Here is a 16,794-nt window from a genome sequence, read left to right on the forward strand (position 1 = left end):
AGGGACACTATTCAATTGATGCTAAAATGGCGCAACATTTTATATGTAAAGGAAAATAATTAGGACGGAGGTATCAGTGACGAACTAAAATTGCAATTCTCGAAAAAGAAATAAATTGGCACGACGAAGCGGAGTGAAACAGAAATTTCTTTTCTGTTTTAATATATTTAGTAGGCTGAAGGCAACAATGTGTTCCCATTTTTAAATCACAGCTACTCGTTTTTCTCATAAAATCCGCTGTCCAGAGCACTACTTTCATATTTCACAAAAATAGCACAAAACAAAGACTCCACGCCCCGAAAACCTCGAACTAAATATTGCAACGAAGGATTATAATGATCACACCAAATACCAGCAGCGTAAAATAAATCTTACACGGGCCAATGGAAAATGAAAAGAAAATCCCGGAAAAGTCGGGAAAACGGAAGTGTCGATGACATCCCCATCGACCTAAGCAAATGATCAATCTCCTAAATAGTGCGGGGAGAACAGTGAGCTTTCAGAAACAGTCTCTTGCCAGCCTAAAAAGGCGGAATAAAACTGCGGCCAACTGCGCGATTAATAACGTGGTTTTTGCCGCGTGACGTTTTAATTAAGACGGAGAAGAATTTTTGGCACCGTTCGCGCCGCTATTAATTGTTCCCCCCGTCCAATTTCCCGAAAATCGTGGGCCCGGGGTGGGGGGGGGGGGGTATTTGACTCTGAATGTGCATTTAGGGAGTCGCGCGAATGCCGCGCGGCACAATTACGCGAATTATGTGAAAGAATGCGTTTAACCTCGGCAACGTGCCGGTTGGTATTCAAGCCGGGCTCCATTAGAGACCACGAGCTGTTCGAGCCATCCCCGGCATCAAAGCCGACGGACTTTACAATTGGTTAGGTTTACGACAGCCGACTAGCCGCCGACTAATTTATGCTAATACGAAACGGTTACGCGCCGGGGGCAGTGCAACGTCCGCACCTTTGCCGGCACATGCTGCCGATAAGATTAGCCTTGTGTCTGCAACACCCGCGAAACAGTTTCCCGCTTATTGAGAGACAACTTTCCTGTTCGAAGCGATGCCGTGTCAAACAGGGTCGCAACTTGTGAATGTTACAAATAATTTGTGAATGAACAGTTTGTGTATGATGCAAATATTTTATCGCCTTCTTTTAGACGGATTTTTACATTTTCTCTGGTATCTAGCCCTCGAAAATGAACGTTTCGATTTACATATTGCGATAGGAGGCTTCATTAGAATTTTTTTTAACACTAGGTTTACGGAGCACTAGAAATGACTATTTTACATTTCCTTATAAAAATAACACGAATATATCTATCAATGTAACCATTTTTTAAATAATATATAAGTGGAGAAATCAATTTGCTAAATAATTCCTCGCGGATCCATGTTTGCAATCTCAATATTCGTGAATTAAAAATATTAGAATCCGTCATTTTGACGGGTCCCGTAAACCTAGTGTTAATAGAATACCACTGTACTGCTATTAGGCTTAACTTCGCCTCGGGAAACCCGAAATTTTCAACTATTTTTTTCGTGTAATCCTGTAGATTTCGGCGAGAAAATACCGAAAATCTATGTCTCAATCCTAGGCGATCACTAGGTCAGAAGTTGTACGCGTGTAAAGATGTGCGATTTTCAGCTAAAACTTCAGAAGTCTCACTCTGTTTACAATTTAAACAAGAATAAAATATTTTAACACGAACATTCGTGTGTATTTTCTGGTAAATGATGATTCTTAAATTTTCCGAAAAGATGTTACTCCGTCGTTACCAATCTCGAATGATACTTTAAAAGTATTCCAGGCGAGAAAGAGCGAACATTTCGTGGTTGTCAGAGCCGTGGAATCCCTATTTGGTTTCTCCGCGGCTAATAAAAACGGAGTCGGCAGAAAAATCGACATAATTATTTCCAGTCGAGTCGTTGGAGCCCGGGGCTGGTTTTATTTCCGCAACAATCCCCGGTTACGACAGCCGGCGAGAGGGATATTCCTTTTGGAGCACAGGTGACAGCCCCGGGACACCTAGGGATACGTATGAAACAGCCGCCTGCCGTTTCGAATCCCGAAATCGTATCGGTTCCGCGTCTGTCACGGGACTGCCACGGTTCCGAGGCGATATTCCCACTCTTTACACGAACACGACGCCGGGAAATTAGGTTTACAAATCCGGCGAGAATTTTGTTCGCTTTTTCGCGACAGGGCACAGCACGGCGAACCACGGCCCGAGACCGGAGATATCTCGGCATCGGCAATGAGATTATCAGGCCAGACGGGCTGAAGAAGCGAAAGGGTCGAGGGTTCACGGGGAAAAAGAGGAGGACGGGGGAGAGTTCTGACTTATTGCGGCTTTTTACCATCATCAACGATCCTCCTACCAGCCCGCGTGGCTAATCTGAGTTAAGTGGCCGTTAGCGAGGCGAAGAAATCTTGGAAATGCTCGCGCCAATCTCGCTAGCCCTCGGCTCCTCGTCGTCTGTCGCTCCTCCTCGTTCGAGTTCAGACACCGGCCAAATGCTAATGATCCTCGAAACTGTCGGAAATTGAGCGTCGATCGGGAACCTTTCAACTCGCTGGAACCGTCTCGAGATCCTTTTTTCAGCCTCCGTTGCCCTAAATCTTTCGCAGTTTCGCGGAACTTGGAACTTCTCGACGCTGTCAGCCTGTTAGAAGCATGTTTTCTAGGATACTGACTCAAAATTTCTTTTACTTGTCGTCTAGTAGGCTGGTTCATCCAGCTCCTCACAAAGAATCAAATCGTTTGGTTCAATTTTAAAGTAGCTATTAATTTTTAAACTCGGATTTGATACTATGGTCTTGTTAGAAGGACCTCCTGATTGCAACTTGTGAGAAAACAAATTTTAGTATTTTTTCCAGCACCCCGAGTCAAAATTTCTTTTGCGGGTCGTCTGAGGGACTGATTGGTCTAGATCCTCACGAAAAATCAAGTCGTTTGGTTCAATTTTACAGTAATTATTAATTTTTAAACTTGGACTTGACACTAGGATCTTGTTAGGAGGACCTCCTGATTGCAACTTGTGAGAAAACAAATTTTAGTATTTTTTCCAGGATCACGAGTCAAAATTTCTTTTGCTGGTCATCTGATAGACTAATTGGTCTAGATCCTCACAAAAAATCTAGTCGCCTGGTCCAATTTTAAAGTAGCTACTAATTTTTAAACTCGGATTTGATACTATGATCTTGTTAGAAGGACCTCCTGATTGCAACTAGTGAGAAAACAAATTTTAGTATTTTTTCCAGGATCCCGAGTCATAATTTCTTTTGCGGATCGTCTGAGGGACTAATTGGTCTAGATCCTCACGAAAAATCAAGTCGTTTGGTTCAATTTTACAGTAATTATTAATTTTTAAACTTGGACTTGACACTAGGATCTTGTTAGGAGGACCTCCTGATTGCAACTTGTGAGAAAACAAATTTTAGTATTTTTTCCAGGATCACGAGTCAAAATTTCTTTTGCTGGTCATCTGATAGACTAATTGGTCTAGATCCTCACAAAAAATCTAGTCGCCTGGTCCAATTTTAAAGTAGCTACTAATTTTTAAACTCGGATTTGATACTATGATCTTGTTAGAAGGACCTCCTGATTGCAACTAGTGAGAAAACAAATTTTAGTATTTTTTCCAGGATCCCGAGTCATAATTTCTTTTGCGGGTCGTCTGAGGGAGTAATTGGTCTAGCTCCTCACTAAAAATCTAGTCGCCTGGTCCAATTTTAAAGTAGCTATTAATTTTTAAACTCGGATTTGATACTATGGTCTTGTTAGGAGGACCTCCTGATTGCAACTTGTGAGAAATCAAATTTTAGTATTTTTTCCAGGATCCCGAGTCAAAATTTCTTTTGCGAATCGACTGACAGACTAATTGGTCCAGATCTCCACAAAAAATCTAGTCGCCTGGTCCAATTTTAAAGTAGCTATTAATTTTTAAACTCGAATTTGATACTATGGTCTTGTTAGAAGGACCTCCAGATTGCAACTTATAAGAAAACAAACTTCAGTATTTTTTCCAGGATCCCGAGTAAAAATTTCTTTTGCGACTCGTCTGATAGACTAATCGATCTAGATCCTCACTACAAATCGAATCATTTGTTTCAATCTGAAAGTAATTATACCCTTTTAACACGTAGAAAAATTGGGTGGACTCGAAAATTGATTTCGTCGGTAATAGATTACCGCGCACTTGAAAATTCGGCCCTTTTAATCACGTCCTTGAGAAAACGTAGGGTTCGGTGGAATGGAGAGTCCACTTATGAATCACGGTCACGGGGAGAGGTTTCTGACACGATTAGCACCGGCACCCGTTCTATCGACGCGCGAACGAACGAGTCCGACAGGTAGGTGGTACACGATCGACCAGTTTAATTCACTGTCATCGAGATTATGTTAATCTCAGGCTTGGGGAAGCGGCGCGGCAGAGCTCGAGGCAGAGTTATTCGATCGGGCGCAGAAAGCATCTCCTGCGGATCGTTGCCCCCAGGATATTGGATTATGTTTCACTGTTAACAGGTTACGTTTCATATCTCACTACGGCAGACATGCAACGCGCCGGAGCCAATGCCACGGCTAATCGACTGCTGGATCGATCATGGAAAGAGGAACGGGAAGCCCGATCCGCCCCTGGATCCTTGCTGTCAAGATCCAAGCTCGAGCTTCGATCCCCGATGATCCTTCACTTGAACCGCGGCTAAAGTTACGCTTCGAAGAATTTGTTTTCGAGTGTCCGTAACATCTCCGATTGTATTAACAATTTGTCAGCTTTGCCACTGTTTCCGCATTAAAGTAACAACAATTTTCTATCGCAATTTCCCTACAGAATTTCTTAAAGATAATTTTCTTAAAGAATTCTTCGACATGGTTTTCCGAAAGAAGCTGCTGAAACATTTCCCTTGACGAATCTTTTAAAATAATTGTCTTGAAACAATTTTTTTGAGAAATTCGTTCCGTGTTGTTGAACAATTTGTACGAAATTCTAGTTAAAAAATACATTTATTCGATGGACGAAAGTAGAATGATCGAGGGACTTGAAGAAACAAGGAACGCACTTAGAAGTCATTGGACACGAAGAACGCACAAGAGAATATTGTTTATAACATCGGAGCAGCGAGCCGCATACGAGTGTTCTTTGTGTGGAAAGTTTGACATCCGTGCGTGAAACACGATGAAACCGATTTAATCGCGAAACGTATCCATCCTCTGCAGGATCGTTCGACCACTTGCGTCACGATTCAATGAAACCGGTGGTCGAATAATCGCGGCATTAGCGGTCAGATAACCGCGAGCAGTTTTTAGTGGCAGTATCTCGGCGATACGATAACTTCCCCGGCTGGCAAAATGTTGATCGTTAATCATGTTCGCCGTGAATTCGTGTTACACCGGTGGCCGAGAATAGCGGGCGCAACAAAAACCGTCGCTGCAGTCCGAATGCATTCTGCTGCAACCACGCCGGAGAGAATGCGTGCACGCGAGTAATCGATGAGTTCGAGAAAATGATGAGGGAGGAGTCGCGTGGGATCGTTTCGGATCTTTTGTTATTTCGCTTTGAAACCCGTGGACGGCTGTCGCGATTAAAATTCCAATAGCGATTCTTCGTTAATTAATGGAAAGGGGATCGAAGTTCAATTACCGGGGGCTCCGTAGGAAAGTTTGCCACCAGTCCGAAGAAACTTACGATGGCTTATGGGCCGAGGGTGATAGATCTGATCTGCTTAAGAATTCTTCCTTTCTCTAGTCCCCGCTTCTGTATCGATGTAATTAATAAAATTGGAATTGTGTACGTAGCAGACTGTGGGCTCTCTGCACTCGTGAAAACTCCAGAGAACTTTGAACGTGATTTTACACTGTGTTCAGAACAGTTTCAGAATGTTGTTGTACCTAATAATGTTATATCCGATAAATTGAATTCATTTTCTGTTGGTGCATTATATATTCTTTTCTATCGTTACATTTTTCATGATGTAATAAGATTAATCATTTACGGCTTCTACTACATTATAAAAACGAATGATTTATAACAATAAATTTTTATTTAGCTCCTGTTTCTTGTGGTGGTTTAGAAAATTATTGATCTTGCGTATAAATTTTGCAGTCTAGTAATTAACTTCAGAATTAGAGTTTGACATTGGCCGGCATTCGATTAATTAATTAACTAAATTTCATTTCATCCTTATATGGACTTATCACAGTCTCTGTGCTACACGATATGGGATACGTAAGAAGAGATTCTTTGAATAGTTTATGCAACTGAAAGGATTATATTCAGTCATATAATTAATTTAAGAAAGGCTTCTCGCATTCAGGGGAGACGTTTCAGTTTCAACGCGAAGTCCTTTCGACGCGTTTCGTACTTTTTCATTAAATACTTCTTTATTCCGACAGTGGACAAGGAAGAAGCTTTTAGAAAGAACTTCGGAGAACATTGTTGCAGGAGTCTCAGGATTGCTCGGATGCAGAAGTTGCAAATCACTTTTTGTAATCTGGGCAATAGTGTACGATGAAAGCCCGTAACTCTTCATCTCTGACGTTTTCTTTAAACTACAATTTGAATCAATTACTGTCAACGTGGTTTTATTAAAATATCCTCGTGAGATTTATTCCACATTACAGGAAGAATTCGTACAAACATTGTTCTGTTGTTCATCGATTTCACATTTTTATTCAACGAAGTGTCCAGTTAACCTGATTGTCCAGGTGAAGATAATTTTTGTTTGGTAGTCAGTATCAATTTTGAAGACCTACACCAGGAGCAATAATTCTGTTAATGTACTTTATACAGCAATATTAAGAATATTTTTGACCCTTTGCAGTCCCAAAAAAAACGAAACATTTTTTCCTATAATAGAATGTTTCCATGCTATATGATTTGTTAAATACGTTGGTTAAGCAACCGATTAAATATGAACAAAATCCCTCCGTCTGCAACCTTATATATTTTTTAAAAAATCTAAAAAAATTCTGGGATACATATCGAACGCCCTATTTTAGTATATAACTGTTCAAACGTCAAATGTTGAGAACATCAATGGGAAAAAATAAGTATTGGAAAGAAAGAAAATCAACCGTCCCACGGAGAGTTAATAACGTGAAAAATATTGCGAATGATGTCACATCAATTTTTAGCGGCGCCTCGGAGTGGCCGCTCGAGCTCCAAGGGTTAAATATTTCGTAACTAACTAATCCCCTTAGTTCCTGCGAATTAATGTTAATGAGCAAGGAATGTGGACGTCTTCTGGAATCGTACGTGTACCGCAGCAAGCGGTCAGACCGCAAACCGGCAGAACAAAGCCTGTCAAATCGCGACGGTGCACGAAAAGCGAGTAATAAAACATCGCCGAATGACCGTGTAGCCGTTTCTAAGGTTCCCGGGGACCGCTAAAAACGCAGAGCTGCATTCACCGGAGCTGTTCCTCGCGGTGCAGGCCGGGGAAAAAGCCAATCTCCTTAGCTATTCACACGAGCGTTGATGTGAAAGCAGCCGGGATGGCGCGGCCGTCTGTCAACCTAGACATCTATCATTCGTTTCTTCGTATTCCGCGCGAATAGTCGCCGAAAGAGCCCGGCGCTGCAAAAGGCGACGCGGCGCGGCACGGCGAACAATCGCGGCAAGTGTGTCGTGACAACTCGAACCGGCCGGTCGGAGGAAGGAACGAAGTGCACGATGAAGTGCACGATAATTCACCGGCTCGTGTCAGTTGCATTCCTCTCTTCGGCGAACGGTGTTATCGTCGATCTCGAAATCGTCCCGACTTCGCAATTTGCACGGGTTCCGCGGCGCGGCGCGGCGCGGCGCGGCTCGGCGTGTTCGTCACCGTTTTGCGGCCAGACAGCCGGGACGCTGACTCGAACACGACAATAATTATTAAGGGGAAAGGCGTGGCCGGTGTTCACGGTTCATCGGCTGACCCCACCGGACAAACCTACAGATCCACTTCCCCGAACCATTTAATTAACTCTTCGCCACGCAATCTCACGGAACACCGAATTCCGTTCGACGACCGCGCGAGAGCAACTCGGTTATTTTAGGAATAGCTTAATCGACACAATTTTTCGCCGCAAACTGGTTAAGGAGCTGCGCCCTCGTTTCGCATGATCCGTGTAAGTACGGCGATGATGCGAGACGATGAATGTTCGGAGATTAACGCTATACCTACTAGCGAGTCTTAAAAATAAGTTCGGAGGACCGGGACAAGTTGATACCAGCTTTTCATTTCTGCCATTTTTTCCCCGCAATTTTATGACATGAATGCTCAGAAGTTCGATAAAAAAAAGATCCAATTGCATTCGGAGATTATACAATTTAACCCTTTTAGTGCCGGAGGCCGATATATCGGCCCGCACCTTGTAGCGCTTTACTATTCGCATTGCGAGAGAACTCTATCTCAAAATAAATTTATAATACGTTATGTATGGTCTAATTTCATTACGAGAGAATTAAAATAAATAGTTTTTCGGTTTAACCTTCCCTTATATTCTATATGTTATAGTACCTATAACAATTACTTCCTTCGGATGAGATAATCCGTCCGGCGCCTGCCATGTACCTTGGAGCTATTCTTTATGTTTGTTGTGCAATATTATTTATTTTCTTACAAATTTGTTACGAAATGCAAAGTATATACTTTGTAATAAACGGTCTATAAAAAGTTATGATAAAAAGATGACTTTTCGTATGTGCAATTACGTTTTGAAAGAGAGAACTTAATTTTTCTTTGCTTCATGATCGCTTATACCTTTGTTATTTGTGTAATTTTCAATGAATATAGGAAAATTAGCGTCACTGTTTTATTCTCTATTTCGTCCTTAATACACTGCTTTTTTCATTACGTAGATATTGCTTTTCGTTTGGTTTTTATGAGCCTTTTTCCAAACCCTAGTAAAATCGTGAAATTCGGCCGGTTATCTTCGCATAGGTACCTCTTTTTCGCTCGGCACTAAAAGGGTTAATGAAAGCAATTCTGCAGTTTCTTCGTAAATCAAGAATCTAGCGAAATTAGTAGAATTTATTCACTGTATGTCACTGCCATGGAACACTTCCTACAAATGCTGACATCTTCATCAAAGCCAATGCAACAACGTTAACGCGTTGACTGCCAACTACGTAATAACATATAGTTTCTTTACTTGCCATAATATGGTTAATAATATTTTTGCGTTAAGAAATCGCGTATAAAATGATAAATTATTTAAGAAGAACAGTCTTTTGCGATGATGATTGAATTAAATTGGATTTTTACACCGGAATCCTGAAAAGTGCCGTGGCAGTGAACGTGTCGATCGACATTGAACTGTGAAACGGTCATTTTCTTTTTCCGTTCGAAGGCTGGATCATTGAAAAGCGAGAACGGTCCAGAAATGGTGGAAACACGATCTTATTTCTTGCAGAGTTATTTCTCGCGTAAGACGGTCGCAAGGTGTAGGAACACACAAAACAACGAAAGGAATGAGCAGACCAGCAGGCGTGAGCACACAACGAGATTACCGTGGACCGTCCCTCGTCCCACACTCTTCACAACCTTCTATTTTCTCGTCTCGCCAGGATACATCCGCGAAATTCTCTCTTTCTCTTTCTCTATAGCGAAACGAGACGGCTCTCATTTTGTTTCGTACGCGAATTCGCGCGACAATGAGTCGACGCGATCGCTGCGGCTTTCATTTCTTCCCCCTTTCGTTTTTAGCCTTCTGCACATCCCCTTTTTAGTTCCCAGGCTTGCTGTCGTTGCTTTCTCATCCGGAATCGTTTGTTTTCGTGTTTTAATGCGATTCCGATATTGATTGGGACTTTATTTACGCTCGGAATCGCTCGGTTTCCGCTGCGTTCTTGTGCAGAACGATTCACGAAAATCCTCGATTTTGTACAGACCAGAGAAAGCGTTTACTATAATTGGACTGCGGGTGTTTATGCAATTCTCAACTTTCGTAGGCGAATTTTAGGAAAGCGGAAACAAATAAAATCTAATTTTCAGTGGTAGTGACCTTTCTGGATCTTAAATAAATAAAAATCGTACTAAATTCTGTGAAATTTTGTATTCCAGTATTTCTTGAAAATAATTCTTCTCAAACAATGTAAGAAAATACTCTTTACTAAAATTATTTACTTCTATCTGGTGAGCGTGGAGTCTGTTAATTTTTGTCACTTCATTTTGATTGCACTTACACAAAGATCAAAGATAATGAATTCAAAATACTGTTCTTAAATTCTTTTAATCCTTTCACCGTTTTCAATTTACCCAAACCAATCTTCTCGAGAAATTCATAAAATCCACAGCCTAGTTGCGAACGTAACAGAAAATTCAGGAGACAATGACGGTGAAGTTATGATAATGAGAAGCTCTCGAAAAATTGTTTATGCTAATGGGACCGGACAGGCGGGTTAAAAACGGAGTATCGAGAGAAACCGGTGGTATCGAGGCAGCTCGCACGGATTAGTCCTCGATGTGAATTAATTTTTCCAGCTAATAATCTACCATTTGTTCTTCTCGCGGTGACATTTAGGGACCCTAAGCGTCGAGAGCACGCCTGAGATCACCCACGGTTTTCAACCAAGAATTAGCTGCTAATGGGCGAGGCTCGTTCCACCACGGTATCTGCATAAATTCAGCGGCTGTATATTCTCATAAACATTGCAAAAAAACCCGGCTCTGAGAGATAGTTCGATCGGTGCATCGCCTCGAACCCTTTGAAACTCAAGCCAGCCAACGTGTCGAGCCGGTGCAGCAAAGCCGAAAGGAATGCAGCCGAAGGTGTTCCGATGTGCAGCCCTTGTTTCAACATTATCGTCAGCATCGCCAGACCACCGAGAAAATATGTGTATATTCGACCTCGGCGGGGAAACGATACGGGGCTCATACTCACGTGTCTAGCAAAGGTGTCGCGAACGGAGAGTCCTATGATTAGTATAAGAAGCACCGACGACCTGCAACAGAAACGATCATCTCGTTAGAGTCCACTTTATCGTGAGAATTTTGGAGTTCTGGACTCTTAGACTCGCTTAACACTTTGAGTCCCACCAACAATTTGTAATATTTGTCCATGTTTGTGAACGAATTTTTACATTAGTGTATTCAGTGCAGCCTTAGGATTTGCAAAATGCTAGAAAGGTGACAGAGTGCTCTTAGAGTCACTCGATAAATTGCTTTGATCTCATAGAATTTTTGAGACTGCTATAAAATGTTTGTAAGAACAGTTACGCTATTTCCCAACTATTCAAAAGACATTAATAGACTGCGGATTTCACGCATTTATGGTAAAAATGAGTAGGGGCAATTTGGAGCAACAGTCAAATTAAAAGAATGCAAGAGCTTCAACGCATTAGTTCCAGCTCGTTAAAATTATTAAATGCACAGAAAAATGTCTGTTCGTCTCCTGTTATTTTGTATAAAAATTCGTATTATAGAATTTTTGAGACTGCTATAAAATTTTTGTAAGAACAGTTACGCTATTCCCCAACTATTCGAAACACATTAATAGACTGCGGATTTCACGCATTTATGGTAAAAATGAGTAGGGGCAATTTGGAGCAACAGTCAAATTAAAAGAATGTAAGAGCTTCAACGTATTAATTCCAGCTTGTTAAAATTATTAAATGCACAAAGAAAGTCTGTTCGTCTCCTGTTATTTTGTATAAAAATTCGTATTATAGAATTTTTGAGACTGCTATAAAATTTTTGTAAGAACAGTTACGCTATTCCCCAACTATTCGAAACACATTAATAGACTGCGGATTTCACGCATTTATGGTAAAAATGAGTAGGGGCAATTTGGAGCAACAGTCAAATTAAAAGAATGTAAGAGCTTCAACGTATTAATTCCAGCTTGTTAAAATTATTAAATGCACAAAGAAAGTCTGTTCGTCTCCTGTTATTTTGTATAAAAATTCGTATTATAGAATTTTTGAGACTGCTATAAAATTTTTGTAAGAACAGTTACGCTATTCCCCAACTATTCGAAACACATTAATAGACTGCGGATTTTACGCATTTATGGAAAAAATGAGTAGGGGCAATTTGGAGCAACAGTCAAATTAAAAGAATGTAAGAGCTTGAACGTATTAATTCCAGCTTGTTAAAATTATTAAATGCACAGAAAAATCTCTGTTCGTCTCCTGTTATTTTGTATAAAAATTCGCAGTCTACACATCACTGAAGCTAGATACGTCGATCATAATTGAATTCCACTCAATTTATCGATCAATTTTTTTCTTAATTCATTACACTCTATTTTTACACTGAGTGTAAGGAGTCCTGCAAAAAGTGCCACAAAAGAGTCCCCCAAAAATTGCGGTTCCAGCGCCGTTGAACATAATTTTCCTTCGCCCGCGTGCGCCGAACAATAAAATAGACAACGTTGACAGTCAGCGACGGCGTCCGCACAGAGCCAAACGAAACCAGATTCCACGAATGCCATAAGCCCGTGTTATCGCAGGCCCGCCACCGTTCTAACTTCGAGATAGAGTCGGCCGCTATTGAAACTTCGGGGGATCGAGTTTAGGCTTTGATAGCCATCGAGCCCGCGGCGATACGAAACATCTTTTATGACTGCGACCGGGGGGGGGGGGTTAAGCTTATGAACGTCCGCCGGTAACAGACTGCAACGTTTCACGATGCATCGAGCCAGATCTGGACCGGCATGAATATGTAAAGCTGCCGGGACCCAAACCACGCGAGAGAGAGAGAGAGAGAGAGAGAGAGAGAGAGAGAGAGAGAGAGAGAGAGAGAGAGAGAGAGAGAGAGAGAGGAAGAGGGAGAGAGAGGTTGGTTACCTCGAACACTTCTAACGAGGACCTCCTACGGCCGGGTTCGTTACAGACGACAGGTTCTTCGGCTTATAACCTGTCGACCCTCTTGCCCAGCTTCGAACAATTATGGCAATACTCTGGCAGCCGCGTTTAGCCAACCCGTGCTGTGCTATACGCCATTTTCAAGATTGCAAGACACGTACTGCAAGGTACGCCGGCCTCCGACAACAATGCACTGGATCCCCTTTGTTTATATATCTTTTCGTGAATTTTTAATTTACGATTATTGGCATTGCAGTTGTCAATAGGCTGCAAAATAAAGATTGTACGGGTCAATTGTGACCAGGAATTGGAAACAGAAGTTAAAAAACAGTGTATTCTCTCTTCTAGTAAATTTAACTCTAATGCCTTTACAGTTTTGTATTTGCCCATTTCTGTCATAAATGCGTAAAGTCCGCAGTCTAATCGTTATTCTCATAATGTTTCATTTAAAAAGCTTCACGACACGAAAATATGCACCAATTTTTAGAGTTTCGCATTGAACTACCATACACGTGGGTGACACTCTGTCTAGACTAAAAAATTAATTTCTATCGAGTCGGGGAAACTTTTTTACGCTCTACAAAATGCAAAAAGTTTCTATTTCGTTTAATAAATTGCTTAAATTTTCTGAAAGTTGTATAGCCGCTGCTTCGGTAGTCAAAGTGCTAAAAAAAAAAAAATGGAAAATGTTGAGGGTGGTAACCGAGATGCATCACGAACGAGAAGATTAAAAATTCTGAAGTGTGTCTAATTTTTACTTTGAATTTCTGTAAAGTGATTCCGACGAGTATTAGGGAATGCGTAAAATACTGAGAAAATCTCTGAAGTGGATTACCAAAAAAGAAAAGATAGTGCTCTCAATACAGAGCTGATCAAAACTAGCCAATTGTCATCAATAAAATCGAAGACAATATTTTAAGAGTCAGAATTGACGAACTGGAAAGAACCAGGTACCACAGGGCGATATTAAGACATGATTCTGGTGACAATTTTTTGAAAAGTGGAGTTGATACGCATTGTGGTTTAAGAGAGAAACATTTGGGCGAAAGAAAAATGGTGCGTGAATTAAGGGGTGGTTTCGACGGAGACGTTTGGCACCTGTATCGATATTATCGATTGTATGGGATGTTCGAGGTCTCGAGGAAAAAGCAACGAAGCAGCGTGTGTCTTGAATGGTGGTCGTCGGTTGAATGGTGAATGAACGTGTTTTTCTGCTGCATCGGCGCGCGTTGTTGCGTAAGTTCTCTTCGAGTGGGCGTCATTCAGAGGTTTTTGGAACGTTGCCCGGGAACCAGCCGAGAGGGAGAACCAAGGATTCGAGCTCTCCAGACTACATTCGAACGGCTGCTATCGGTCCCAGGACATAATATTCACCGTGAAAAATGGCTGCCCGGTGTTATTGGCCGAGAACGATGCGGAACGTCGTGCGACTCTAATGGCCGCCCCCCCCCCTCCCCCCGCCGGAACAACAACAATCTCCCACGGCGAAATGAATCGACGAAAAAGCTCGCAAATTACTTCTCCCGTCGGAGGAACTAATTCTCGAGATAATGAGGGCTTTAAGTACCCTGCAACGTTCCCGTCGTATTACCCTTTTAGTCCAAAGGGGGGGGTGGAGCTTTGTCCCAATTATTGGCGAGACACGGTCGCTAACGCAAATGATTAAACTGGCAAATTCGTATCTTTATAGTTTTAATTTTACCGTGATATTAAATCTGAACGGTTCTCGTAACTCTATACTTTTAATGTTCTCTAAAACGCGAATGTTAATTCTATATTCTGAATATTCTATAAAACTCGAATTTTTAAATTGGGAGATTCGAATTTTAATTGCTTCAATCTCCCCTGGGTGCAAAATTATTTTAACGCGTCGTCTAATATTATATTCTTAATATTCCATGAGACAAGAGTTTTTAAATTAGATGAACACGATTTTGTACGTTCTATACTTCTTCGGATTCAAGATTTTATTTCTATTTCTATCGCCTTACGGATAATTTTTCATCTGATTTTTTCAATTTCCAAGCCTCTCTCAAGTTTCAGAAAATTTTCTAAAATATTTTTTGACTCCGTTAGAATCTGAATTCTAAATTGTTGTTCGTAAAGCTCGCCGTGGACCTTACGTGTGAAGTTCCGAGAACGCGTCAAGTTCCGCTCGAAATCAATTCCTTGTCCGCCACCCAATTAAAATAATTTACCACGAACCAATTACCGCACCCACGAGATGTCCAGTCGCCAGGAGCGAGTGACGATAAGCCAGCTGTGTTTCGGTGGAACCGGTTGCCGCAGGCAAACAGAAACATCAGGAAGACTCCGCGGACGCAATTAGAGTCCTGGGGGCTGCATTCCAATTAATGCCACCTTGTACACGTGTTCGGCTGTCGTGTTCCGGCCAACAATATTGTTTAAAATTACTTGTCGATGGCGGTAATTAGACTACAGTCTTTTCAAACCAACAAACTCACTTTTATTTCTGTGCTCCTAATAAGTCCGTTCGACTACTGTGTCTGCGCATGGCTCACCTTTTCTACTTACTACTAGTAACACGTGAAATCGTGAGCAGTAGAAAAATCTTCGAGACCATTACTCTCACAAACTGTTTAAAAACTTTTAATAAGTCAATTCTTACAATTTATTTTATATTTCACTTTATGATAAATAATGTTTTCTAATTATAATAATTACTGGAATGGCTAGTTTATAACTTTGTGTTGTATAAAATGGACTGATACATTTATTCGCGAGTATGCTAGGATAAAATTAGCACCAAACTGCAAGGAACGTTCTCCGCTTCGTTTTAGTTCCACAATTCTCACATTCGTGTCTAACAGAGTTTCTTCAATTGTTTTCAATTTTCTTCCTCGAGAATCAAGTTTCTGGAGAACGTGACTCGCGTAGCTTTGTCTCCCAGCCACGGAGACAGTGCCATGAAGTTATGAAGTAGTATTCGGCACCGGTCGATGCAGCTTTAGAGTATCAAATGTCAATGGACCAGGAACAGACACCTGTATCGATCCTTGGTGAGCGTCAATACTACAATTTAACCTCTTGTGTTCTCAAGGAACGTCAACCCCTTGGCAAAGCTAAGGCTTCAGAGACTCAGCGGTCACAATACGTCAACAATATCCCATTTCAAAATCCATTAAATCAATTAAAAATCTCTCGCTAAGGTAAATCGAATAAACTTCGAATAGAAAGCTCAGAAGGTTCTAATTCGTTTGAAATATTTGCTTAAAAGTATACAGAACCTAGAAATAAACCGGACAGATTCAATATTAGTTTGGTCACCAAAAAAAGAAAAGGAAACGATTTGGGGCCCGGAAGGGTTCAACATCCTGCAGAGGCAAGGGCATATTTATTCCGCGAGGCGTGTAGAAATTAATTCGGCAAACACGACGGCTCGTTTGCCCCCGCGAAATTCTCGGGCGCCGGGTCCGGCCCGACAATTTTCCCCGATAAATCAGCCGCGAAAGTAGCGGCCGCCTAATTCATACAATTTCAGAAACACTTCGGAGATTTATCGGTCGGCGCGGTCGCGTGTAAATAGCGAGCAACGTCCGGGGAACCGCGACGGAAAGGGGGTCTGTGAAATAATTTATCGACGCCCTTGCAACAGCCGGGAACAACGACCGTGAGCGAGCTGTACCGGTCTCACCATAAATCGGGCTGCGACGGGCTCGATTGCCCGCCGTACACCGGTCAATTTGCCCAAAAAATTTTGCCCATCCGAATTCATGTCTTACTTAGCTGCACCCCGTTCGTCGCTTCCCCTCAAACATGAAGATTGACAGAAATGAACGTCTGTAGAAACTGTGGAAAATTTTTTTGGGAATGCGTCCACCGAGAATTTGAATATTAGAGAAAAAATTGCCGAATCTTTCTAGACAGGTTTGAATTCTTACTCCGGAAAATTGACCGCCACGCGACGACTTGTCTCGGTTTGGTCGCGCGCACGCGACAAACTGAAAGCAAAAGGGGAAAAAGAGGGCCGTTAGGGGGGGGG

The 16,794-nt window shown here is 41.7% G+C and overlaps 1 protein-coding gene across 7 annotated transcripts in view; it reads right to left on the reverse strand.

Annotated features, from left to right (window-relative positions):
* Ppn (proteoglycan-like sulfated glycoprotein papilin) overlaps window positions 1-16,794 on the reverse strand; it is a 189,038-nt gene that overhangs the window by 52,192 nt on the left and 120,052 nt on the right. For 6 of the 7 annotated variants that reach the window (XR_013082378.1, XR_013082379.1, XR_013082381.1 and 3 more), the window contains exon 2: window positions 10,868-10,928. Coding sequence is in view for 1 of the 7 variants with exons in the window: in XM_076789086.1 (XP_076645201.1) it covers window positions 10,868-10,928 (61 nt within the window). In the remaining 6 variants the exon portion in view is untranslated. Of the gene's footprint in view, window positions 1-10,867; window positions 10,929-12,238; window positions 12,334-16,794 lie in introns of those variants that run through there. The other variant, XR_013082382.1, reaches the window with a different exon arrangement.

The sequence above is a fragment of the Halictus rubicundus genome, chromosome 6 (assembly GCF_050948215.1).
Source record: "Halictus rubicundus isolate RS-2024b chromosome 6, iyHalRubi1_principal, whole genome shotgun sequence".
Classification (NCBI taxonomy): domain Eukaryota; kingdom Metazoa; phylum Arthropoda; class Insecta; order Hymenoptera; family Halictidae; genus Halictus; species Halictus rubicundus.